This window comes from Gorilla gorilla, chromosome 7, assembly GCF_029281585.2.
Source record: "Gorilla gorilla gorilla isolate KB3781 chromosome 7, NHGRI_mGorGor1-v2.1_pri, whole genome shotgun sequence".
Taxonomy (NCBI): domain Eukaryota; kingdom Metazoa; phylum Chordata; class Mammalia; order Primates; family Hominidae; genus Gorilla; species Gorilla gorilla.
This window is the reverse complement of record NC_073231.2, coordinates 150,416,219-150,442,361: the sequence shown is the minus strand read 5'-3', so window position 1 is coordinate 150,442,361 and position 26,143 is coordinate 150,416,219. Positions and strand designations below refer to the sequence as shown.

The window sequence follows — 26,143 nt, the reverse complement described above, 5'->3', positions numbered from 1 at the left end:
CTACCTTTGGTGCCCCCAGGCCTCAAGACAAGTTTCCTGCAGATGTCTGCTTGCAGGTGCCTTCTTGGGGTTTCCTTGGGTGCCCTGAGGCTGCTGCATCTGCCGTTGTCCTTTTCAATGTCCCAGCAGGTGCTCCTCACACACGCCACCCTCCCCTGCAGGTCTGTGCTCACGGGAGCACAGAGCAGCTGTCCACTGGGGTCCAGGCTCCGGCTGGGGAGAGGAGGTGTGTGGACAGGGAAGGCACCTGCTGGGGGACCGTGAGCCTCTGGCCTTGCACCCCAGGCCTGCACAGCCACCCGGCTCCAGGAGGTCACGGAAGCAAAGGTGACAGAGACCAGCCAGGCTGAGGAGTGGACCAGGGGGATGGGGGCTTTGCCAGGAATTGCCCCACTCCAGGGTCAGTGCCAGCTGTGGAAGGTGTCAAGGGTATAATGACCAGGTCCCAGTTCTGGGAGTTTCTTCCATCTTCAGCGTGGAGAATGGCCTGGACGGGGCAGGGGTGAGGGCTGGGGGTCAGGGCGACCTCACCCTCTGGCTGGGCCCCAGGGCGGTCGACAAGGCTCATGGCCAGGGACCAGGAGGAGACAAGCCTCGGGCCTGGCTGCGGTCTCCATGCTGGCTCTGTTCGCAGGCAGGGCTAGGGCAGCAGGTTGGGTTGTGGGGGGGTAGGGGTGTCTCTGGAGCTGACAAAGACCCCCTTGGTGCACACTGAGATGTCACATGGTGACCGCTGCCCCCCCAGCCTTCTGCAGGCTGGCCTTGCAGTCACTCGTGTCAGGCCGTTCTCGCATTGCTGTAAACACCTGATGCTGGGTATTTTATAAAGAAAAGACGTTTAATTGGCTGGTGGTTCTGCAGGCTGTGGAGGAAGCATGGCGCCGGCATCTGCTCGGCTTCTGGGGAGGCCTCAGGAAGCTTCTGATCATGGCAAAGCAGGAGCACGGGGCGGGGGAGGCACCACACACTTTAAACAACCTGCTCTCACAAGAACTCACTCACAGTCGAGAAGACGGCACTGAGCCATGAGGGGTCTGCCCCGACCCAGGCACCTCCCACCAGGCCCCACCTCCAACACTGGGGATCACATCTCAACGTGAGGTTTGGGGACAAGCGTCCAAACTGTCATCACCAGTCGTCAGAAAACACAAGTGACCTGTCAGTGCCACTATTACAAGGTCACCAGAGATGGCCCTGCCCCGAGCACAGTGTCGATGGCATCTTCCGGAGATGGCCCTGCCCTGACCGCAGTGTCGATGGCATCTTCTGTCAGGCCCTGTCGGGAAGGCTTCTCTGGCCTCTGTCCCATGTGCCATGTGGTGTCCCTGGTGAGCCCACCAAGCTGGCCTTGTGTTCTGCAGGATGACAGGCGAGAGACCCTTGTTGGCCTCACGTCAGCTGGGAGCATGGAGGGCTAGCAGTTGGCACCAGGGTCAGGGCGTCGTGGGCCCCGAGGCAGCAGTGACGTGTTGTTCCCTCTTGTGGGCGGGGCTCCCACGCATCTCAGCCTCTGTAGGTTCCTCACACCCCTCTGTGCCCCTCAGCCCGCAGCCCTTGTCCTAAGGCTTCTGGAGGAGGCGGGGCCTGGCCTGAGCTCCCACCTCACAGGCGCCTGGGCTGTGCCCAGGGCTGCTGATTCACACCAGAGGCAGAGTCGTGGGAGGCCTCCGAGCTCGTCGTGGGTGTCTCTGCCACAGGCTGCAGAGATGGACCTAGCTTCAGGTCCCTGAGTAGGATGGCGGCGTTTGCCAGCAAATGTGGGGGGCCACCCTCTGCCCTGCACACTAGCCCCTCCCGGAACCTGGTTGTCCCTGGATTATGGGGTCACGGGAGTCCCTAGGGCAGAGGGCCTCGTTGGGGAGCTGGAGAGGTCTCCTGTGTTTTGGTAAAGCTGCCTCGTGGTCACCAAGTCGGTGTCCTCAGGAAGAGGAACTGGGGACTTCGTTCCACCCTGTTAGTGTCAGAGGAGTTCGTTCTCCCAGGAGGGGCTTCCCGCTGCCCTGCTCTGGGCGCTCCTGTCCCCTGAGCCCCTCTGGGCCATGACTCCCTGCCCCAGGGTAGGCCCTGCCGGGACACGCCTTCATGGAGGAGCAGCTGCTGGCTCCGAAATGAGGCCGACTGTGCTACTTATATAATTTATAGAGTATAAAATTAACATTTTAAAATATGGAGACTACTTACTTTTTTTAAGTAAACTTTTTATTTTAGAACAATCTTAGATTTACGTGGAAATGGCACAGGCAGCGCAGAGCCTCTGGTCCACTGCACCAGGGTCCTCCGGCCACCGATACCCTCGCCGTCATGCCGCCGGTGCCTTTCTGCAGTTGATGAGCCCCTGCCGGGAATTGTTACTAACGGAATCCACACCTTATGCAGACGCTTGGGTTTGCACCTGATTTTCTTTTTCTGTCCCCGGGTCCCACGTGACATTGATCCTGACATCCCCGGGCTCCTGTGGACTTACCCTCTCCTGGCATTTGGTGACCTGCACGGCCTGGAGGAGGGTGGGCCCGGCGTTGTGTGACACGCCCCTCGCCTGGACGTGCCTGATCTTCACCACGATTCACTGGGAGGAGGACCACAGAGGCGGCGTGCTGCTCTCATCTCACGGCGCGGTGAGCACGCACAAGAGTCCTGCCCACGTTGGCCGTGGTGGCCCAGCTGAGGCTGCTGAGGCTTTGCTGTGTCCCCCCGTGCCGCCGTGCTGCCTCCGGCTGTGAGTCTGACCCTCGCTGGGTTTGACGGAGACAGGCCGTGGGCTTCAGGTGGCCAGCCGGGTCCCCAGCCCTACTGGGTCTTACCTTCCCCTTTGGGCCCTGGGCTGAGTTTCTCCAGATGGCTTGGCGAGAGCCCCGCCTCCCGCACCCAGTCTGCCACTCTCCACGGTCCCCACAGTTCTGTCCCTGCTGCATATGGCTGCTCTTCCTGGCTGCTGAGGGAGGCTTAGGGCCACCTCCCCATAGGGTGAGGCACATTTCTCTTCCTCTGAAAACATGTTAGCTAACACACGTGTGTGCAGAGAAGTGTTCGAGGAGGCGCAGGCTCATGACGCGCCCCACCGGGCAGGCAGCCTCTGGCATCACCGTTGGTTTTGTGCCTCCATGAGCCTCAACGCAGCGCACAGCCTGCAGGCCCCTGCCTGGTTCCCTCACGCAGCATGCGTGCTCAGGAGCCCTCGGGGCGGCCCTGCTCTGTCTTGCTGGGTCTGTACGCCCTCGCTCCTGCCAGGTCTTAAGCTGCAGGCCCAGGGCAACGAGTCCCCACAGTGCTGTCAACCGGCACCTGGCACACATGGCCAACCCGTGTCCCTGCCAGCAGCGTCACTGGCTCTGTCTACCCCAGCTGTTCCCGTGGGGCTGGGACCACCACCCTTGCTGGTTTTCCTCGGTGTCTCGAGCTCTGCATTTCCCTGATGGTGATGGGTGCTGCCTTCCACCTTCGGAGACTGGAGGCTGATCTGTGTAAAAATGTTTCTTCTGGCCGGGCGCGGCGGCTCACGCCTGTAATCCCAACACTTTGGGAGGCCAAAGCGGGCAGATCAGGAGTTCGAGACCAGCCTGGCCAATGTGGTGAAACCCCATCTCTACTAAAAACAAGAATTAGCCAGGCGTGGTGGCACGTGCCTGTAATCCCAGCTACTTGGGAGGCTGAGGCAGGAAAATCACTTGAACCTGGGAGGCAGAAGTCGCAGTGAGCCGAGATCGCACCACCGCACTCCAGCCTGGATGACAGAGCGAGACTCCGTCTCAAAAAAAAAAAAAAAAAAAAAATGTCTCTCTGCCCCTCACTCTTCCTCGTGTGGACCCAGCAGGCCTTTCCCTGCCCGCTCCCGTGTCCTCCCTCCCCAGGCCCCGTCCCATGCTGCCGGGCTTTGTCCTCTGACTATCCTGTGCTCCGTCCCTCTATCCTTCAGCATTAGTTTCTTCTTAAACCTGTATAACACGTTAATTTCAGGGATTTATTTTGACATTTTAGATTTTCTATTCAATTCTTTATACATCCTTTACATTTTCCTTCCTCTGTAGAAACTCATCTTGTCGTGAATGCCAGTCACAGCAGTGTGCATTCCACGTGTTCTGGCTCCGAACCCAGATCCCCTGAGGAGCTGCTGTAGCCTCTTTCCTTCTCTTGGTTTTCAGTTGGTTCTTCCTTGTGCTTACCTGGCTATCACTTCTTATTTGATGCCTGTGTTAGCCTGTTCTCATGCTGCAACTAAAGGCATGCCTGAGACTGGACAACTTATAAAGAAAAGAGGTTTAATTGACTTACAGTTCTGCATGGCTGGGGGCGCCCAGGGAACAATCATGGTGGAAGGGGATGAAACAAGTCCTTCTTCACATGGCGGCAGGAGAGAGAAGAATGAGAGCCCAGGGAAGGGGAAGCCCCTTGTAAAACCATCAGATCTCATGAGAATTCACTATCACGAGAACAGGATGGGGGAGGCCACCCCCATGATTCAGTTACCTCCACTTGTTCCCTCCCACTACACTTGGGGGTTGTGGGAACTACAACTCAGGAGGAGATTTGGGTGGGGACACAGCCAAACCATATCATTGCCCATCCTGGTGTATGAGATGGGCGTGCAGCCATGTGGGGTTGCTGATGGCTGCTGTCCCGCAGAGCAGACCGACAGCAGCCCAGGCCAGCCAATGCCAGTGGGGACCATCCTGGGGACACTTCTGCTTCTGGGCTGTCATCCAGGCCCCCTTCCCTGGGCAGGCTCTGAGCCCTGTGTCAGCATGGGACCCGGTGCCTGGAAATGGGTGTGGTACCTGCATCAGCCAGTTTTCTGGCCACTGCCCCAGACTGAAGCCCAGTGTCTGTGAAGGAGTCACAGTCCGAGGCTGCTCCTGAGGCTGTCACTAATGGCTCAGGGGAGCCTGGGACTGCCACATGGGATCTGGCATCCTGGGGAGAGAACTGTCCCCCACACTGCGGCCATGGGAGGGATAAGACTGGAAGACACTGGGGGTGTCCTGGGCACACCCTGTGGGGCAGAGGAGAGAGGAGCCCGTCACCAAGGTGTAGCCCAGAGCCGGGAGTGATTCTGGGCAGAGGGCTGAGCTGATTGCACTTCCAGCAGTGTGAGAAACGTCATGGAAGGAAGTCCTGTTGTGGCCACTGCTGGCTGAGAATCAGCCCTGAGGCCAGGCACGGTGGCTCACTCCTGTAATCCCAACACTTTGGGAAGCCAAGGCGGGCAGATCACTTGAGGTCAGGAGTTTGAGACCAGCCTGGGCAACATGGTGAAACCCCATCCCTACTAAAAATACAAAAAAAAATAGCCAGCTGTGGTGGCATACACCTGTAATCCCAGCTACTTGGGGGGCTGAGGCAGGAGAATTGCTTAAACCTGGGAGGTGGAGGTTGCAGTGAGCTGAGATCGCACCACTGCACTCCAGCCTGGGTGACAGAGCAAGACTCTGTCTCCAAAACTAAAAAACTACCCTGAGTCACGGGGGTCAGGTAACAAGAGTGGAGAGCCTGGCTGAGCCATGGGGGTGCAGGGATGCCCCATCTGTCCCTCGGGGAGAGCTGGCTCCAGGGGGAAGGCAGGGCACCCGTCCACCCCCTTTCAACAGTTGCCATTTTTATTTGTGTGATCCTTGGATTCTCTTTCTCATTTAAATTATGGGCCCTGCAGGGGCCCATGAGGGTTGAGATTTAAGGGCATGGTGTGTACAGCCGACTGCCACAACCAGCGATATCCTCGGGAGGCCCAGGCTGCAGCGCGTGGCACCATGGGTGGGAGGTCCTGGCCCCGCCAAGCCTCAATCCTCTCTCCCTAGAGTGCTGAGCTGTGGGGGTTCGAGGTGCACCATGTTGGTGTCCCTATGTTTCTAACGATGGGAGACATTGACACTTTGTATCATGGGCTGAGGTCAAGGGTTGTCTCCAGGGAGAGTTGCCCTGGAGCTAAGGGCAAGAGAGTGCACGAGGGGAAGCCGGTGCTGGGAACCCTTGGCTGGCCCCTCCAGGTTCTCGGTGAGCCGGTGCTGGGAACCCCTGACTGGCCCCTCCAGGTTCTCGGTGAGCCGGTGCTGGGAACCCCTGGCTGGCCCCTCCAGGTTCTCAGTGAGCTGGTGCTGGGAACCCCTGGCTGGCCCCTCATGTTCTCTGTGGTGATTTGGGATGTCCATGGAGAGAAGGAAGGGAGACAGGTGAGGCCCTTGGGAAGAAGAGTGAGTCTGCCATTGCATCTGGAGCTGGGACCGGCAGAGGCTTCTGGGGGGTCCCAGTTCTCCCTGCTGTGGGGTTTCCCTTAATGGTCCTGTGAAAGCAGAGAGGGACACAGGGCCAATTGGGAGAGGGCGTCTAGGCCCTTCAGACACCTGGACGAGTGGAGGGAGACACCTTGGCTCTGGGTGGAGACCAAAGTTCCACTGAGATGCCTGGTTCTCCTTAAATCCATCCACAGGCTCCTTGCGGAGCCAACAAAGAGGTGATTCTCAATTTCACAGAGAAGAACCAAGGGTCAAGAATGGCTTTGACATATGCCTGAAGCATGCCTGAGGGAGAGGAGTGTGTGGCTTTGGACCAACTTTACAAAGCCACGTAACTAAGATACCGCTCAGGCAGAGACAGAGATGGATGGATCAGCAAAGCCAGCTGGGAGCTCAGACACACTTACAGAAACTCGATTTATTCTATTTATTTATTTAGAGACAGAGTCTTGCTCTGTCACCCAGGCCTGAGTGCAGCGGCGTGATCTCAGCTCCCTGCAACCTCTGCCTCCCGGGTTCAAGGGATTCTCCTGCCTTGGCCTCCCGAGTAGCTGAGATTACAGGTGCACGCCACCACACCTGGCTAATTTTTGTATTTTTAGTAGAGGCGGGGTTTCACCATGTTGACCAGGCTGATCTCAAACTCCTGACCTCAGGTGATCCACCTGCCTGGGCCTCCCAAAGTGCTGGGATTACAGGCCTGAGCCACCGCACCTGGCCAGAAACTCAATTTAAGATAGAGCTCCCATTGTCCATCACTGAGGAAACAAAGCTATTTAACAAACTATCCTAAGATCCCTGTCTATCCATATGGGAAAATGAAATTTCACACAGTAAACAAAAATCAGTGCAGGCAGATTAATGACTTCAGTGTGAAAAGCAACTTATAAGAGAATATCTGCCAGACGCGGTAGCTCCCGCCTGTAATCCCAGCACTTTGGGAGGCTGAGGCTGGTGGATCACGAGGTCGGGAGTTCAAGACCAGCCTGACCAACATGGTGAAACCCCGTCTCTACAAAAAAGACAAAAATTAGCTGGGCGTGGTGGCGCATGCCTGTAGTCCCAGCTACTCGGGAAGCCAGCTTGTGAGAATCGCTTGAACCTGGGAAGCGAAGATTACAGTGAGCCGAGATCGCACCACTGCACTCCAGCCTGGGAGACAGAACGAGACTCCGTCTCAAAAAAAAAAAAAAAGGAGAATATCTGTGACCTAGAAGTAGGGAAGTTGTCTTTAAAAGGGTCAAAAGGGCCAGGCACGGTGGCTCATGCCTGTAATCCCAGCACTTTGGGAAGCCGAGGCAGGTGGATCACCTGAGGTCAGGAGCTCGAGACCAGCTTAGCCAACATGGTGAAACCCCGTCTCTGCTAAAAATAAAAATAAAAAATAGCCGGGCATGGTGGTGGGCGCCTGTAGTCTCAGCTACTCGGGAGGCTGAGGCAGGAGAATGGCGTGAACGCGGGAGGCAGAGCTCGCAGTAAGCCGAGATCGCACCACTGCACTCCAGCCTGGGCGGCAGAGCGAGACTCTGTCTCAAAAAAAAAATTTAAAAACTTCGTTTCGGCAAAAGGTACCATAAAAAGTGAAAAGACAAGCTACACGGCCAGAGAGATCTTTAGAGCACAGACGACACAGCGGGAGGTGTCACCTAGGATGTGCATTTCTAAAACAAAACACAACATTGTAATGGCAAAGCCGTGTATGTCTGGTGAGTGAGGAATGTCAGTGGCTTAGGAACATGAGGAAATGCTTGTCCACATTAACAATTAGAAAAATTAAAACCACATACCTGGGATTCATTATACTAATCTCTATATTTTTGTGCGTGTTTGAAATTTTCCATTATATATTTTGAAAGCAAAAATGGGGGTAAGGTAAAATTACACCAAATTCCACATCTCCTAGGTAACCCCCTCGTGTGTGTGTGTGTGTGTGTGTGTGTGTGTGTGTAGACAGGATCTTTTCTCTGTCACCCAGGCTGGAGTGTAGTGGTGCGATCTCGGCTCACTGCAACCTCTGCTTCCCAGGCTCAAGCGATCCTCCCGAGTAGCTGGGACCAGAGGTGCACCCACCATGCCTGGCTAATTTTTGTGTTTTTTGTAGAGATGGGGTTTCACCACGTTGCCCAGGCTGGTCTCAAACTCCTGAGCTCAAGTGATCCGCCCGCCTTGGCTTCCCAAATTGCTGGGATTACAGGCATGAGCCACCGCACTTGGCCAGTTAATCTCTTTTAATATTTGGCTTTAGACTTCCAGTAATTTTCTAGACAACTATATACATGTAAACACATATGCCACTTTTAAAAACAAAGCTATATAACTTTATCTCATTATAAACTGTGACAGTCCTTCCTTGTCATTAAGTTTGCATTTGAATTAAAACACCCCTGCGGGGAGATACCGTTTATCCCCTTGAGTGATGTGCTGGACAGGCCAGTATAAGAGTGCAGATGCTTCAGGGAAACATTGCCCACTAAATCCTTAACACTTTAAAACTGGACACTTGGAAAGATTCATTGCATGTCACATGTGGAATATGCACTATTTTATTGGAAGATAATATGTGGGTTTTTTTTCCAATGACGGTAGTAATCTTGTGAATATTGTGGAACACTTGGAAAATACAGAAAAATAGAAACCTCCGTAAGCTGCCACCCCCACAACAGCACCGCCAACATGACAAATTCTTTATCGTGCGACTCTCAGAATAGAATTCCAGCCAGCAAGGGTGACGGTGTGCTGGCCAGCTCAGTGGAGCACGCAGGCAGGAAGCATCCGTGGTGCTGAAAGTCGTGGGTTAAAGTGGAGGAGAAACAGGATGTCAGGGGCCTTACAGGATCCCCACGAGATCCTCGTAGCTGGGGAGACGGCACAGGATGCTACGGTGGGGAACCCTAGTGGGCACCCAGTCCCGCCCGGGCCGTGGGCAGACCCCGTCTGTGCCTCCACGTGCCGAGCAGTTGTCTCCTGAGCTGCTCACCCCACAATGCGTGCGCCACTTCCTGTTGCGGTTTCAGGGTGGTGACACGCGGTGAATCTGGGTGAAGGCTGTTAACCTTTTTGAAAATATGAAATTATAAAACAAAAAGTTAAAACTTTAAAAATAAAAGGAAGAGAACATGATCAGTGGTATCAAAAGTGGCACAGCTCCCTCGGGACTGAAAGGTGCTGCCTAGATTTGTTCGTCAGGAGCGACTGGGGGACCCACTGTGGGCTGGGCGGGAGGGGCTGGGCAGCTATTGGTGCCTGGCGAGACCCCGGGCTGAGAAGGGAGAGCACAGACCAGAGCGGGGGTGGCCCCTGTTGCGTGTGGTTTGCTGGACGGTGGACGATGGAGTGGGTGTGTACGCCGAGGGTGTGGCGAGACATGCAGGTGGAAATTCAGAGTCTGGGGCCTGTGGAGGGTCTGAGCCGAGCAAGCCGAGGCATTTGTTTGGGGGGAGTTGTTGGCAGATGTACTCAAGCTCAGCAAAAAAACAGGACCCCCACCACCTCACCTTCCCACGGAGATGACGGTGAAACATCCACAGGCGGGCCTCAGGAGTTCTCATCTGCCTTCCCCTGCAGCCCTCCACCACCAGCCCATCCCCAGGGTTCCCCTTCTCTCTGGCCCTCCTTCATTGGACTTCTGAGTGCACCACTGTGGTGTCTGCACTCAGGCCCAGTCCCACCCGCCTCATCCTCCTCCTGCGGCCGGACCCCTGAGCCAGCTCCTTCCCCACGTAAGGCCCTGAGCACGCCCACCTCATGGCCCCATGTGGACTGTCCCTCGGTGCCTTCTGCCTGTGGCACCCAAACACAGAGGAGCAAACAGTGCCCAGTGGCCAGGGCCTGAAGGAGGGCTTGGGTGGCAGGGCCTGTTTCTCAGCTGCTCATATGCATCAGCAAGAAACAGACCCAGAACCCCCAGGGCTGCTGCTGGGGCCGCTGCCACTGTGTGAGGGCCCGGCTTCCCCAGCTAGCCTCTGGGGGGTGGCGGGGACAGACTCCGCCTGGATCCTTGGTGTCCCACGAGCAGGTGTGGTGTGCATCACAGCCTGTTTTCAGAGCCGCCGTGTCCCTGGCCTGGTTTCAAAGGGTGGGACCTGGGATGAAGGTCGCCCCCGCAGCCAGTCTGCGCCGGCCACCAGGGGGGCTCTTTCTGTGCTTGACCTGGGGGAGCCGTAGGCAGCCCCCACTAGCCCGTGTCTGGGCCTGGTGTCCGCTGGCCCTTCTGCCCTCACCACTTGCCTCCCCTTCTGTTGAGCCCCTGGGATCAGTGCATTTTCCCTGGAAACAAGACCCCTCACCAGCCCGGTGATGGTGAGGACCAGGCCTGTCGCAGGGCTAACGAGACCCCTCACCAGCCCGGTGATGGTGAGGACCAGGCCTGTCGCAGGGCTAACGAGACCCCTCACCAGCCCGGTGATGGTGAGGACCAGGCCTGTCGCAGGGCTAACGAGACCCCTCACCAGCCCAATGATGGTGAGGACCGGGCCTGGCCTGTCGCAGGGTTAAGAGACGGATGCATGGGTCCATGGGGACGCCTCCTGGCAGCATCTTTGCTGAGAGGCTCTCGGTGCCTCTAAGGGTTTTTGTTTCCGTGTAGAAACATGGAAGAGGCCTCAGAAACATTACTGAGCTGGAGGCTGTGCCCCCAGCGGGGGTCTGAGGGCCAGGTGGAGACTGTGCCCCCCATCGGGAGTCTGAGGGCCAGCTGGGCTCTTGGCCTTGCTGATCTGGGGGATCCTTGGGAGAACACAGCTTGGGAGCCCAGCAGCACTTAGCTGGGCCAGAGGCCCCTCCAGACCCCGACCCAGTGTGGAGGTGGTGGTCCAGTTGCAGCGGAGGGGCTACTGAGCAGGTGTGCAGTGGTGACTCGCAGGCCTGTGCCACAATCCTGCAGGATGGAGCAGTGGGCAGTGGGGTTGTGGCCTGGGTGCCTGTGAGGACAGGAACCTGCAACCACAGCCAGTATGTCCCTACCCCACGTGGGGCCCAGGACCCCCCAAAGGGCTGCACCACCCTGAGGCGCTGGCGGCTCCGGGGGCTTCCCCGGGTGCGGGTGCTCAGGAGCGCAGCAGTCAGGGGCGGACTGGGCTTGGGTTTGCTTTCCTCTGTGACGGGATTTCTGGGTTTTGCAGCTGGGGCTGGAGCCGGGGTCTGCAGGGGTGGGAGGCGCGGGCCCAGGCCGCCGTGGCTCCAGCCGCCCTAACCCTGTCTCTCCCCAGGTTGGAGTGGGTGGAGATCATCGAACCGCGCACCCGCGAGCGCATGTACGCCAACCTGGTCACCGGTGAGTGCGTGTGGGACCCGCCGGCCGGCGTCCGCATCAAGCGCACCAGCGAGAACCAGTGGTGGGAGCTGTTCGACCCCAACACGTCCCGCTTCTACTACTACAATGCCAGCACGCAGCGCACTGTGTGGCACCGGCCGCAGGGCTGCGACATCATCCCGCTGGCCAAGCTGCAGACGCTGAAGCAGAACACGGAGTCCCCGCGCGCCTCGGCTGAGAGCAGCCCCGGGCGCGGCAGCAGCGTCAGCCGTGAGGGCAGCACCAGCTCCTCCCTGGAGCCCGAGCCCGACACTGAGAAAGCGCAGGAGTTGCCAGCGAGGGCCGGGCGGCCCGCGGCGTTTGGGACAGTGAAGGAGGACAGCGGCAGGTGAGGGCGGGGGCAGGTGCTATGGGCGGGGCCAGGTGAATGGAGTGGGCGGGGCCAGGTGAGAGCGGGACTGGTGAAGGTGGTGGGCGGGGCCAGGTTAGGAGTATTGTGGGCGGGGCCAGGTGAGTGAAATGGGCGGGGCCACGTGAGTGGAATGGGCGGGGCCACGTGAGAGCGGGACTGGTGAAGGTGGTGGGCGGGGCCAGGTGAGGAGTAGGTCAGGTATGGTGGGCAGGGCCAGGTGAGGGCGGTGGGCGGGGACCCAGGGGACTCAGTGTCCCCGCGAGTGGCCAGAGCCTCGTCCTTGGCTGTAGCAGCCACCGCTGCTGTCCCCAGTGAGCACTTTCTTGCCTCTCTGGGCAGCAGAGCCTGGCGCTCAACCTCAGAGGGTTCTGGGTCCTCCAACCCTGCCCCTCACTGGCCCAGCCCCTGGCAGGTGGTGGTTCCTGAGAGCAGTGTCTGAGGGGCTCGCCCAGCTCTCTCTGCTGATGGGAGATGCAGATGTGGGGATTTGCGTGCGGGCGTGGGGTGTGTGGACCTGGGGGGGCCCAGGTGGAGGGTATAGATCAGTGTGGACACAGCTGAGGGGTCTGAGCAGGCTTGGAGGTGGCCCTCTGGAGTCACAGTGGCTCCGAAGGAGCACAGCCTGTGTTGGTGGGAGCCCAGGAGACCCCTGCCCTCAGAAACAGGGAGAGGTCAGGGTAGAGCGCAAGGGCCTCGAGGTGAGTACACCGTGGGAAGCGAGTCCAGAGAGGACAGTGGGGAAGAGCCGAGGCAGGCGGGCAGGACAGTGGGGAAGGGCTGAGGCAGGCAGCAGGCCAGCAGGACAGTGGGGAAGGGCTGAGGCAGGCAGCAGGCCAGCAGGACAGTGGGGAAGAGCCGAGGCAGGAACAGGAGTCTGGGGCTCCCCAGAGCCCAGGCTGTGGCCCAGGGCAGACAGGCCTGGCCATTGCAGGGGCGGATGGAGGCTACTCTGGAGAGGACGGAGGAGAGGCTGGACCCCAGGGAGAGAAAGGCAGGGGATTGGTCTCCCCCAGTACCAGATTTTCGGTGCTTGGCTGAGGTTGCCAGGGGAGCTGAGGCCCAGGGGCTTTCTGCAGAGGTGGGAAGGAGCCTGTTGGACTGCCGGGCTCATCTGAGGCTTCAGAAGAGGGATTCAGAGTGAACCACAGAGCTCAGAGGACAGCAGGCTTCCGTCCCACCCTGCCGAGGTGCAGGCACAGAGGGAGGCGGGCAGCAGGTTCACCCTGTGGACCCGGTCTGGCAGGATGAAAGGGAGGCCAGGGATGGGGCCTGCTGCAGAGTGGGCAGGAGTTGGGGCAAATCAGGTGTGGAGGAGCCACTGGAGCACACTGGGAAGACGGTGTTGGTGTCGGCATTCAGGGCAGGGTGAGCAGCGGAGGCTTGGGCGTGGTGTGGGTGAGCGAGCAGTGCAGAAGGCGGGCACAAAGAGGACCAGGGCCTACATTTCACATCCCACCAGCAAATATGAGGGTTCAAAGTTATCCACAGCCTTGCCAACACTACTTGCTTTCCTTTTTAGATTTCTTTTAGCTATTGTAGCCACTGTGAAATGTCTCATTGTAGTTTTGGTTTGCATTTCCTTAATGACTAATGACTTTGAGCCTTTTTTCACTTTTTTTTTTTTTTTTTTTTGAGACAGAGTCTCGCTCTGTCGCTCAGGCTGGAGTGTAGTGGCGCGATCGCTGCTCACTGCAAGTTCCGCCTCCCGGGTTCACACCACTCTCCTGCCTCAGCCTCCCGAGTAGCTGGGACTACAGGCACCTGCCGCCACGCCCAGCTAATTTTTTGTGTTTTTAGTAGAAACAGGGTTTCACCATGTTAGCCAGGATGGTCTCGATCTCCTGACCTTGTGATCCACCCACCTCCCAAAGTGCTGGGATTACAGGCGTGAGCCACCAGGCCTGGCCCCTTTTTTCACTTTCTTGATGGTATCATTTGAAAAACAAAGGTTGTTGTTGTTTTTGTTTTGTTTGTTTTTGAGACAGGGTCTCTCTTTGTCTCTGGGGCTGGAGTGCAGTGGTGCAATCTCACTGCAGCCCTCACCTCCCAGGCCCAGTGACCTCCCACCTCAGACCCCCAAGTATCTGGGACTACAGGCACGTGCCACCACACCAGGCTAATTTTTGTATTTTTTTGTAGAGATTGGGGTTTCACTATGTTGCCCAGGCTGGTCTCCAACTCCTGAGCCCAGGCAGTATGCCCACCTATGCCTACCAGAGCACTGGGATTACAGACATGAGCCAAAGTACATGAGCCAAAGTGTGCATGGCCAAAGTACAAAGTTTTTAATTTTGGCCAAGAAAAGTGGCACACGCCTGTAATCCCAGCACTTTTCAAGGCCAAGGAAGGCAGGAGTTTGAGGCCAGGAGTTTGAGACCAGCTTGTCCAACGTGGCAGAACCCTGTCTCTACTAAAAGTACCAAAATTAGCTGGGAGTGGTTGTTCACACCTGTAATCCCAGCTACTCGGGTGGCTGAGGCAGGAGAATCACCTGAAGCCAGGAGGCAGAGGTTGCAGTGAGCCGAGATCACACCACTGTACCCCAGCCTGGGTGACAGAGCAAGACTTTGTCTCAAAAACAAACAAACAAAAATTGACCTGTCATAGATTTGGGTTCATTTCTGGCCTCTCAATTGATTTGCATTGATCCATATGCCAGTACCACATTGTTTTGATCACTGTAGCTTTGTAATAAGTTTTGAAACTGGAAAGTGTGAGTCTTCCAGCTTTATTCTAATTTTTCAAGGTTGTTTTGGCTATTTGGAGCACCTTGTAATTCCACAAGAATTTGGGGATTGGCTTTTTCATTTCTTTTAACAACAACAAAAAAAAAGCTTTGGAATTTTGGATCTGTGTGGAGGATTGTGTTGGATCTGTAAGCTGATATTTCATCCAAGCAATATTAATTTTCTAATCCATGAACAGAGGATGTCTTTTCATTTGCTTATGTCTGATTTTTCTTAGCAATGTTTTATATTTTCTAGTTTACAGTCCTTTCACCTCCCTGGTAAAGTTTCTTCCTAGATATGTTATTCTTTTTGATGCTGTTGTAAGCGGAATTTTTTGTTTGTTTGTTTCTGGATTGTCCATTGTGGTGTATGGGAACATAACTGATTGTGTGTTGATCTTGTATTGTGCAACTTTGCTGAATTTCTGTATTAGCTGTAGTAACCTTCGTTTATAATCTCCGGGATTTTCTACATATAGGACTATGTCATCTGTGGTTAGTGATAGTCTAACATCTTCCTTTCCAATTTGGATGCCTTTTTCTTCTCCTTAACTGATTGCCCTGCGTAGGATTTCCAGTGCAGTGTTGAATGGCAGTGGTGAAGGGGCATCCTTGTTCTGCTCCTGATCTCGGGGAAAGCTTCCAGTCTTTTCTATTGAGCAAGTTCCTTGATACTCCTTGTGTTCCCAGTGGTTTTATCATGTGGATTTTGTCAATGCCTTTTCTGTATCAGTTAAGATGATCACGTGGTTTCTCTCCTTCAGTCTGTCAGTGTGGTGTTTTACACTGGTTGGTCTCACGTTGAACCATCCCTGAGTGTGTATTCTGGTTGTCACAGCAGCATCTGTGTGCTTTTGAAAAACAGAGGAATCTCCCTGTGGGCTTTCATATGATCCATGAAACCCACGTGAGCAATCTCATGCCTGCAGTTAAACACACACCAGAGCAGGCCAGGAGTCCTTGGCCCTCCAGCGGCATTTCCCAAAGGAGATGATACTGAAAGGTACAGAATTTAGACTGTTGTAGAGGTTAAGGAATAAATGAGATTCGTGGCGTGTACAGGTGGAGCTCTGTGGAAAGGTGACTGCAGCATCTGGTTTATGGTTTAAATGGCATAAGTGAAAAACAAACCTATTGGTTTGCTGTAAATACTGACAGCAGTTAAATCCTGTGGTCCCTCTGGAGAACAACTTCTCCCAGCCAGAAACGGGCAGGAGCTCATCTTGCACAAGTCGAAGCCAGATTTTGAGAATCGTGAATCATTTTAAGAAACAAGCGGACGAGCGGGCTTGGCGTTAACATTTTAAAAATAAGTCTCCCTCAAGAGCCTGTGCTGTGCTGCCACGCTGGAATCTCCGGTTTCCTCTCACTGAACAGAACGGACGGCTTCGGGCCTGCGCAGAACTTCTCAGAGAATTGGTATTGGATTATCGTAATTTTGAATTTGTTATTCGTTTTGACTCGTCTCTGCAATTAGGTGGAGGAATTGGTTTCTTTTTGTGATTCTATTTTCAAAATGTGTCAGTCACCCACACTTGCGGGGCTGTTCTTCCCCAGAGAGGCCGTGGGTCTGGCCTTAGCCCTGCCCTGTCACCCATGGCTCAGGACCAATCTCTGGGGACCAGAGTGTCCATCTCTTCTCAAAAATGTCTCAGGAATGTTGGGGTGATGTGGGGCTATTGGGGCCAGGACTTCCATGAGAAGCTCTGTGGGAGGTTTTTTTTTGTTTTTTTTTGTTTTTTTTTTTTGAGACGGAGTCTCACTCTGTCGCCCAGGCTAGAGTGCAGTGGTGCAATCTCGGCTCACTGCAACCTCCACCTCCCAGGTTCAAACGATTTTCCTGCCTCAGCCTCCCGAGTAGCTGGGACTGCAGGTGCCCGCCACCACACCCGGCTAATTTTTGTATTTTTAGTAGAGACAGGGTTTCGCCATGTTGGTGGCTGGGCTGGTCTCGATCTCTTAACCTCATGATCTGCCCACCTCAGCCTCCCAAAGTGCTGGATTACAGGCGTGAGCCACCATGCCCGGCCACTCTGTTGGGATTTTGACTAGAATTGCGTTGAATTATGGATTAGTTTGGGTAGATAGATGTCTTTATAATACAGTCACGTGCCACGTAACATTTCCATCAGCAGCACACTGCATATATGAGAGTGGTCTCATAGATTATAATGGAGCTGAAAAGGTTATATGACCTGCCGTGGTTGTGTGCAACACTGTACTCGCAAGTCTGCGGTGATGCTGGCGTAGACAGACCTGCTGCACTGCGGTCCTACGGAGGAGCAGCACGTGTGATTATGAACCATGCATAGTGCTTGACCATGATGATGATACGTGACTATGTCGCTGGTTTGTGTATTCACTATACCATAGTTTTTATCATTTAGCGTGCACTTAAAAAAAAAATGTTAGCTGGAAACACCCTCAGGTGGGTCCTTCTGGAGGTGTCCAGAAGGCGGCGCTGTTGTCTCAGGAGGTGATGGCTCCACGTGTGTTGCTGTCTCCCAGGACACCATGTGGCGATGGGAAGACGGTGGTGTTGATGATCCTGAGCATGGGTAGGCCTAGGCTAGTCTGTGTGTTTGTGTCTTAGTTTGTAACAAAAAGTCAGTTTAAGAAATTTTAAATTAAAAAAGCTTATAGAATAAGAATGTAAAGAAAGAAAATATTTTGTATAGTTGTACAATGTGTGCGTTAAGCAAAGTGTTCTAAAAGACTCAAAAAGTTTAAAGAAACTAAAAAGGTTATAAAGTAAAAAAGTTACAGTAAACTGAATTTATTACTGATGAAAGAAGAAGTTTTAAATGAATTGAGTGTGGCCGAAGTGTACAGGATTGTCAAGTTAGGAGTTGTGTGCAGTGATATCCAGGGCTCACTCACCGACACGCACGGCAACTGCTAGTCCTGCAAGCTCTGTTCCTGGTAAGTGCCCGGTACAGGTGTGCCATTTTTTATCTTTTATACCATATTTTTACTGTACCTGTTCTATGTCTAAATATGTTTAGGCACACAAATACTCACCATTGTCTTAAAATGGCATTTAGCATTCGGCACAGTAATGCTGAGGTGTGTAGCCTAGGGGCAATAGGCTACACCATATAGCCTGGGTGTGTAGCAGGCCTTACACCCTGCATGTGTATAACTGTACTCTGGGATGTTCACACAGTGACAAAATTGCCTGATGACGCGTTTCTCAGAACACATCTGTGTTATTAAGTGATGCTTGACTGTAAAATCTCCTGCACGTGTGAAGATGGTATGAAATGGCATAATCATGGCTCACTGCAGCCTTCAACTCCCAGGCTCAAGCAATCCTACCTCAGCCTCTTGAGTAGCTGAGACTACAGGTGTACACCACCGCACCAAACTAATGTTTTTATTTTTTATTATTATTATTTTTTGTTTTTTTGAGACGGAGTCTCGCTCTGTCACCCAGGCTGGAATGCAGTGCCGCAATCTCAGCTTACTGCAAGCTCCGCCTCCTGGGTTCACGCCGTTCTCCTGCCTCAGCCTCCCGAGTAGCTGGGACTACAGGTGCCCGCCACCACACCCAGGTAATTTTGTTTTTGTATTTTTAGTAGAGATGGGGTTTCACCGTGTTAGCCAGGATGGTCTCGATCTGCTGACCTGGTGATCTGCCCACCTCGGCCTCCCAAAGTGCTGGGATTACAGGCGTGAGCCACTGCACCCAGCCTAATTTTTTTATTTTTTATAGAAATAGGCTAATGCCATGTTGCCCAGGCTGGTCTGGAACTCCTGGCCTCAAGTGATCCTCCTACCTCGGCCTCCTAAAATGCTGGGATTATACGTGTGAGACACTGCACCTAGCCCAGCCCACTTTTAAATATTTTCAATTTTTAATTATGATTTCTTCTTCCCCCTTCTCCTCCTCCTCCTCCTCGTCTTCATCTTCTTCCCTTTTTTTTTTTTTTTTTTTTTTTTCTGTCACACAGGCTGCAGTACAGTGGTGCAATCTCAGCTTACTTCACCTCCCGGGTTCAAGCAATTCGCGTGCATCAGCCTCCTGAGTAGCTGAGATTACAGGGGGGCGCCACCATGCCTGGCTAATTTTTGTATTTTTAGTAGAGACGAGGTTTTGCCATGTTGGCCAGGCTGGTCTCAAACTCCTGGTCTCAAGTGATCTGCCTGCCTCAGCCTCCCAAAGTGCTGGGATTATAGGCATGAGCCACCACTCCCAGCCTAACTATGATTTATTCTTTGACTCATTTGTAATTTATAAATATCTTCATTTCCAAAACTACAGTTTATTTTTCGTTTTCGTTCTTGATTGCCAACTTAAGGAAAGCATAATTTTTTTATTTTTTTGAGACTTGCTTTGTGGGCTAATTCATAAATTTTTGTAAATGATTTTATGACTCCTTCAAAAGGATAATTTCTGTTTTCTTTTTGTTGTGCCCAGAGTTCTGCATATGTTAATTAAATGAAATCTATTATGTAAATCAAGTTTCATCCTTTTTTTATTTTTATTTTACTTTAAGTTCTAGGATACATGTGCACAACGTGCAGGTTTGTTACATAGGTATACATGTGCCATGTTGGTTTGCTGCACCCATTAACCTGTCATTTACATTAGGTATTTCTCCTAACGCTGTCCCTCCCCCAGCCCCCCACCCCCCAACAGGCTGTGGTGTGTGATGTTCCCTGCCCTGTGTCCAAGTGTTCTCATTGTTCATTTCCCACCTATGAATGAGAACATGTGGTGTTTGGTTTTCTGTCCTTGTGATAGTTTGCTCAGAATGATGGCTTCCAGCTTCATCCATGTCCCTACACAGGACATGAACTCATCCTTTTTATGGCTGCATAGTGTTCCATGGTGTATATGTGCCACATTTTCTTAATCCAGTCTAACATTCATTGTTGGACATTTGGGTTGGTTCCAAGTCTTTGCTATTGTGACTAGTGCTTCAATAAACACACATGTGCATGTGTCTTTTTTAGTAGCAAGATTTATAATCCTTTGGGTATATACCCAGTAATGGGATGGCTGGGTCAAATGGTATTTCTAGTTCTAAATCCTTGAGGAATCGCCACACTGTCTTCCACAATGGTTGAACTAGTTTACAGTCCCACCAACAGTGTAAAAGTGTTCCTATTTCTCCACATCCTCTCCAGCACCTGTTGTTTCCTGACTTTTTAATGATCGCCATTCTAACTGGTGTGAGATGGTATCTCACTGTGGTTTTGATTTGCGTTTCTCTGATGGCCAGCGATGAGCGTTTTTTCGTGTCTGTTGGCTGCATAAATGTCTTCTTTTGAGAAATGTCTGTTCACATCCTTTGCCCACTTTTTGATGGGGTTGTTTGTTTTTTTGTAAATTTGTGTAAGTTCTTTGTAGATTCTGGATATTAGCCCTTTGTCAGATGGGTAGATTGCAAAAATTTTCTCCCATTCTGTAGGTTGCCTGTTCACTCTGATGGTAGTTTCTTTTGCTGTGCAGAAGCTCTTTAGTTTAATTAGATCCCATTTATCTATTTTGGCTTTTGTTGCCATTGTTTTTGGTGTTTTAGTTATGATGTGCTTGCCCATGCCTGTGTCCTGAATGGTAGTGCCTAGGTTTTCTTCTAGGGTTTTTATGGTTTTAGGTCTAACATGTAAGTCTTTACTCCATCTTGAAATAATTTTTGTGTAAGGTGTAAGGAAGGGATCCAGTTTCAGCTTTCTACATATGGCTAGCCAGTTTTCCCAGTACCATTTATTAAATAGGGAATCCTTTCCCCATTTCTTGTTTTTGTAAGGTTTGTCAAACAAAGATCAGATGGTTGTAGATGTGTGGTGTTATTTCTGAGGGCTCTGTTCTGTTCCATTGATCTATAGCTCTGTTCTGGTGCCAGTACCATGCTGTTTTGGTTACTGTAGCCTTTTAGTATAGTTTGAAGTCAGGTAGCATGATGCCTCCAGCTTTGTTCTTTTTGCTTAGGATTGTCTTGGCAATGTGGGCTCTTTTTTGGTTCCATCTGAACTTTAAAGTAATTTTTTCCAATTCTGTGAAGAAAGTCATTGGTAGCTTGATGGGGCATTGAATCTATAAATAACCTTGGGCAGTATGGCCATTTTAATGATATTGATTCTTCCTATCCATGAGCATGGAATGTTCTTCCATTTGTTTGTGTCCTCTTATTTCATTGTGCAGTGGTTTGTAGTTCTCCTTGAAGGGGTCCTTCACATCCCTTGTAAGTTGGATTCCTAGGTATTTTATTCTCTTTGAAGCAATTGTGAATGGGAGTTCACTCATGATTTGGCTGTTTGTCTGTTATTGGTGTATAGGAATGCTTGTGATTTTTGCACATTGATATTTTGTATTCTGAGACTTTGCTGAAGTTGCTTATCAGCTTAAGGAGATTTGGGGCTGAGACTGTGTGTTTTTCTAAATATACAATCATGTCATCTGCAAACAGGGACAATTTGACTTCCTCTTTTCCTAATTGAATACCCTTTATTTCTTTGTCTTGTCTGATTTCCTTGGCCAGAACTTCCAACACTATGTTGAATAGGAGTGGTGAGAGAGGGCATCCTTGTCTTGTGCCAGTTTTCAAAGGGAATGCTTCCAGTTTTTGCCCATTCAGTATGATATTGGCTGTGGGTTTGTCATTATTTATGGCTCTTATTATTTTGAGATACGTCCCATCAATACCTAGTTTATTGAGAGTTTTTAGCATGAAGCGCTGTCGAATTTTGTTGAAGGCCTTTTCTGCATCTATTGAGATAATTGTGTTTTTTGGGTTTTGTCGATTGTTCTGTTTATGTGATGGATTACATTTGTTGATTTGCGTATGTTGAACCAGCCTTGCATCCCAGCGATGAAGCCGACTTGATCGTGGTGGATAAGCTTTTTGATGTGGTGCTGGATTCGGTTTGCCAGTATTTTATTGAGGATTTTCACATCGATGTTCACCAGGGATATTGGTACAAAATTCTCTTTTTTTTTGTTGTGTCTCTGCCAGCCTTTGGTATCAGGATGATGGTGGCCTCATAAAATGAGTTAGGGAGGATTCCCTCTTTTTCTGTTGATTGGAATAGTTTCAGAAGGAATGGTACCAGCTCCTCTCTGTACCTCTGGTAGAATTCGGCTGTGAATCCGTCTGGTCCTGGACTTTTTTTGGTTGGTAAGCTATTAATTATTGCCGTAATTTCAGAGCCTGTTATTGGTCTATTCAGAGATTCAACTTATTCCTGGTTTAGTCTTGGGAGGGTGTATGTGTCCAGGAATTTATCCATTTCTTCTAGATTTTCTAGTTTATTTGTGTAGAGGTGTTTATAGTATTCTCTGATGGTAGTTTGTATTTCTGTGGGATTGGTGCTGATATCTCCTTTATCATTTTTTGTTGCGTATATTTGATTATTCTCTCTTTTCTTCTTTATTAGTCTTGCTAGCAGTGTACCAATTTTGTTGATCTTTTCAACCTATTTTTTTTCTACCTGCTGTCTCCATTCTGAGAGTTAAAGTCTCCTCCTAGAATAGCAGAATTTGTTCATTTCTCCTTTAAAATCTGTCAATTTCCACTTCTTATGTATTGAAGCAGTGAGTTGGTCACTCGTAAGTTTAGAATCGTTTTCCTGCTAGACTTTTCCTTTTGTCGTTGCGTCTAATTCTCTTTACCCGTCACAGTCTTCTTGCCTTGAAGTCAACTTTTAGAGTTTGTGGTGCCATTGTTTCTCTTTGGTTAGAATTTGCCTCCTTTTTCCATCCAGTCTATTTCTTGTAAATGATGTATAGCTGTTTGGTTTATTTTTAAATCTAGTCCAAACACCCGTCTTTTGTTTGGCAGGATTGTTCCAGTCATTGACAAGATTGCTGATGCAACAAGAGGATTTAGTTCATCATCTCACGTTCTGCTCGGCTTATAAGCTTTTTTTTGTTTGTTTGTTTGTTTGTTTTTGAGACAGAATTTCACTCTTGTCACCCGGGCTGGGGTGCAATGGCGCGATCTCGGCTCACTGCAACCTCTGCCTCCCAGGGTCAAGTAATTCTCCTGCTTCAGCCTCCTGAGTAGCTGGGATTACAGGCATGAGCCACCATGCCTGGTTAATTTTTGTATTTTTAGTAGAGACGGGGTTTCACCATGTTGGCCAGGCTGGCCTCGAACTCTTGACCTCAAGTGATCTGCCTGCCCCAGCTTCCCAAAGTGCTGGGATTGCAGGCCTGAGCCACCGCGCCCAGCCTCAGCATATACGCTTTTCTGTTGCCCTCTCTGTCCTCATTTTCCCCACACCCACTACTCTGTGTGTTTTTGTTAACATTTGGATGGATGTCTTCCTGCCCTTGTTCTGATGTTTCTGTCTCTTCAAGTGTGTCAACTTTATGGAAGGAAAATTGAAAGGCAATAAACCACACACATTTAAAGCATACATTTTGATAAGTCTTGATGTATGTACACACCCATGACCATCACCACAATTAAGGTAGTGCACTTTCCACTGGTGCCAGAAGTCTCCTTGCCCTCCTGTTCCCCTCCCACCTGTCTCCGCACAATCCCCCACATTCCTAAGGAACCATTCGTCTACCTGCTTCCCTATAGATTAATTTGTCTTTTGTAGAATTTTACATAAAAGGACTCAAGCAGCATGCACTCTTTTTTGTCTGTCATCTTTCACTCCATGTAATTGTTTTAACATGTTGTTACATGTATCTGTAGTTTATTCCTTTTTCACTGCTCAGTAGTATACCATTGTATGGATGTACCGCCTTCTGTTGGGCATTTGGGTTGTTTGCAGGTTTGGGCTATTACAAATAAAACTGCTATGAACATTCATGTACAAGTCTTTGTTTGGACATACCTTTTGTATTTCTCTCAGAAAATACCCAGGAGTATTTTGAGGCTCTGTAGTTAGGTGCATAAACATTTAGGATTATGTGCTCCTGACGAATCAGTCCCTTCATCATTGACCCTCTTTGTTCCTAGAAATATTCTTTGCTCCAAAATCTACTTACATTAATATTGGCACTCCAATATTAATTTGATTCATGTTAGCATGGTATCTCTCTTTTCAACCTTTTACTTTTTACCTATTCTTTTGTCTTTATTGTGAGTTTTCCTGTAGGCATCATATTATTAGGTCCCATGTTTTTATTCAGTCTGAACATCTCTGCCTGTTTATGGGGGGGTTAGACCATTAACACAGTGTGATGATTTATACAGTTAGGGTCAGGGTTAGGCTTAAATCTGTCGTCTCGCTGTTTGATTTGTTGTCTCTTTTGTTCTCAATCCCTTTTTCCTCTTTTTTTTCCTTCTGCACTAATCGAGCATTTTTAAATTCACCTTTATCTCCTTTTGTTGGATTCTTAATTATGGCTCTTTGCTACTTTTTAGTGATTGTTTTAGGGTTTATGTATTATCTTATATTAACTTACCATAGTTGACTTTCAAATGATATTATCCCGCTTCATAAATGGTGTAAGAACCCAACAGCATTTATTAGGCTCCATTTCTCTCTAATTTTGTCCTGTTGCTGTCAAGTATGTTACTTTTCTACGTGTTATCAATGTCTTAATACATTGTTATCATTTGTACTTTAAACAGTCAGTTATCATTTAAAGAGATTTTAATACTAAGCAAACATTTCTACATCAGCCCACACAGTTCCTGTTTCCTGTGCTCTTGATTGCTTGTGTGGATCCAGCTTTGTGTCCATCTGGTGGCATTTCTTTCTGCTTCCAGGACTTCATGTAACATTTACTGAAGTGCAAGTCTGCTGGTAATGACTTCTTTTAGCTTTTGTGTTTTTGAAAAAGTCTTCCATCTTTTTTTTTTTTTTTTTTTTTTTTGAGACAGAGTCTCACTCTGTCACCCAGGCTGGAGTGCAGTGGTGTGATCTCGGCTCACTGCAACCTCCACCTGCCAGGTTCATGTGATTCTCCTGCCTTAGCCTCCCAAGTAGCTGGCGTGCGCCACCACACCCAGCTAATTTTTGTATTTTTTTGGCAAAGACGAGAGTTCACCATGTTGGCCAGGCTGATCTCGAACTCCTAACCTCAGGTGATCTGCCCACCTCAGCCTCCCAAGGTGCTGGGATTACAGGCATCAGCCTGTAGGGTCCAGCCCCACAGGGTCAGTGGGTTTTCTCCCCATGTGCGGAGACGAGATTGTAGAAATAAAGACACAAGACAAAGAGATAAAAGAAAAGACAGCTGGGCTCAGGGGACCACTACCACCAAGACACAGAGACCGGTAGTGGCCCTGAATGCCAGGCTGCGCTGATATTTATTGGATACAAGACAAAGGGGCAGGATAAGGAGAGTGAGCCATCTCCAATGATAGGTAAGGCCACGTGGGTCACGTGTCCACTGGACAGGGGGCCCTTCCCCGCCTGGCAGCCGAGGCAGAGAGAGAGGAGAGAGAGAGAGAAACAACTTACGCCATTATTTCTGCATGTCAGAGACTTTTAGTACTTTCACTAATTTGCTACTGCTATCTAGAAGGCAGAGCCAGGTGTACAGGATGGAACATGAAGGCGGACTAGGAGCGTGACCATTGAAGCACAGCATCACAGGGAGACGGTTAGGCCTCCGGATAACTGCAGGCAAGCCTGACTGATGTCAGGCTGTCCACAAGAGGTGGAGGAGTAGAGTCTTCTCTAAACTCCCCCGGGGAAAGGGAGACTCCCTTTCCCGGTCTGCTAAGTAGCGGGTGTTTTCCTTGACACTGACGCTACTGCTAGACCACGGTCCGCTTGGCAACGGGCGTCTTCCCAGACGCTGGCGTTACCGCTAGACCAAGGAGCCCTCTGGTGGCCCTGTCCGGGCATAACAGAAGGCTCGCACTCTTGTCTTCTGGTCACTCCTCACTATGTCCCCTCAGTTCCTATCTCTGTATGGCCTGGTTTTTCCTAGGTTATGATTGTAGAGCGAGGGTTATTCTAATATTGGAATAAGAGTAATTGCTACAAACTAATGATTAATGATATTCATATATAATCATATCTAAGATCTATCTCTGGTATAACTATTCTTGTTTTATATATTTTATCATACTGGAACAGCTCGTGCCCTCAGTCTCTTGCCTCAGCACCTGGGTGGCTTGCCGCCCACATCAGCCACCACGCCTGGCCTCATTTTCATTTTTGAAAGCTACTTTTGCTGGGTGTAGGTTAAGATTTATTCCTTTTTGCCACTTCATTGTCTTCTGGCTTGCATCATTTCTAACAAGAAATCAGCTGTCATTCTTTGTATTTCTTTACATAATGTGTCTTTTAACTCTAGCTCCTTTCTTTTTTTTTTTTTTCTTTTTTTGAGATGGAGTCTCACTATGTCACCTAGGCTGGAGCGCAGTGGCACGATCTCGGCTCACTGCAACCTCCACCTCCTGGCTTCCAGCGATTCTCCTGCCCCAGTCTCCCAAGTATCTGGGATTACAGGCACACACCACCATGCCCAGCTAATTTTGTATTTTTAGTAGAGCTGGCGTTTCACCATGTTGGCCAGGCTGGCCTCGAACTCCTGACCTCAAGTGATCTGCCCACCTTGGTCTCCCAAAGTGCCGGGATTACAGGCATGAGCTACCATACCCAGC

General features: G+C 50.8%; 1 protein-coding gene across 10 annotated transcripts in view; it reads left to right on the top strand.

Moving 5' to 3' along the window:
* ARHGAP39 (Rho GTPase activating protein 39) overlaps positions 1-26,143 on the top strand; it is a 170,047-nt gene that overhangs the window by 106,904 nt on the left and 37,000 nt on the right. For 9 of the 10 annotated variants that reach the window (XM_055348586.2, XM_063709638.1, XM_055348585.2 and 6 more), the window contains one exon: positions 11,432-11,863. The exons of the other annotated variant lie outside the window; for it this stretch is intronic. In XM_055348586.2, the coding sequence (XP_055204561.1) occupies positions 11,432-11,863 (432 nt within the window). The remainder of the gene's footprint in view (positions 1-11,431; positions 11,864-26,143) is intronic. 10 annotated transcript variants of the gene reach the window in all.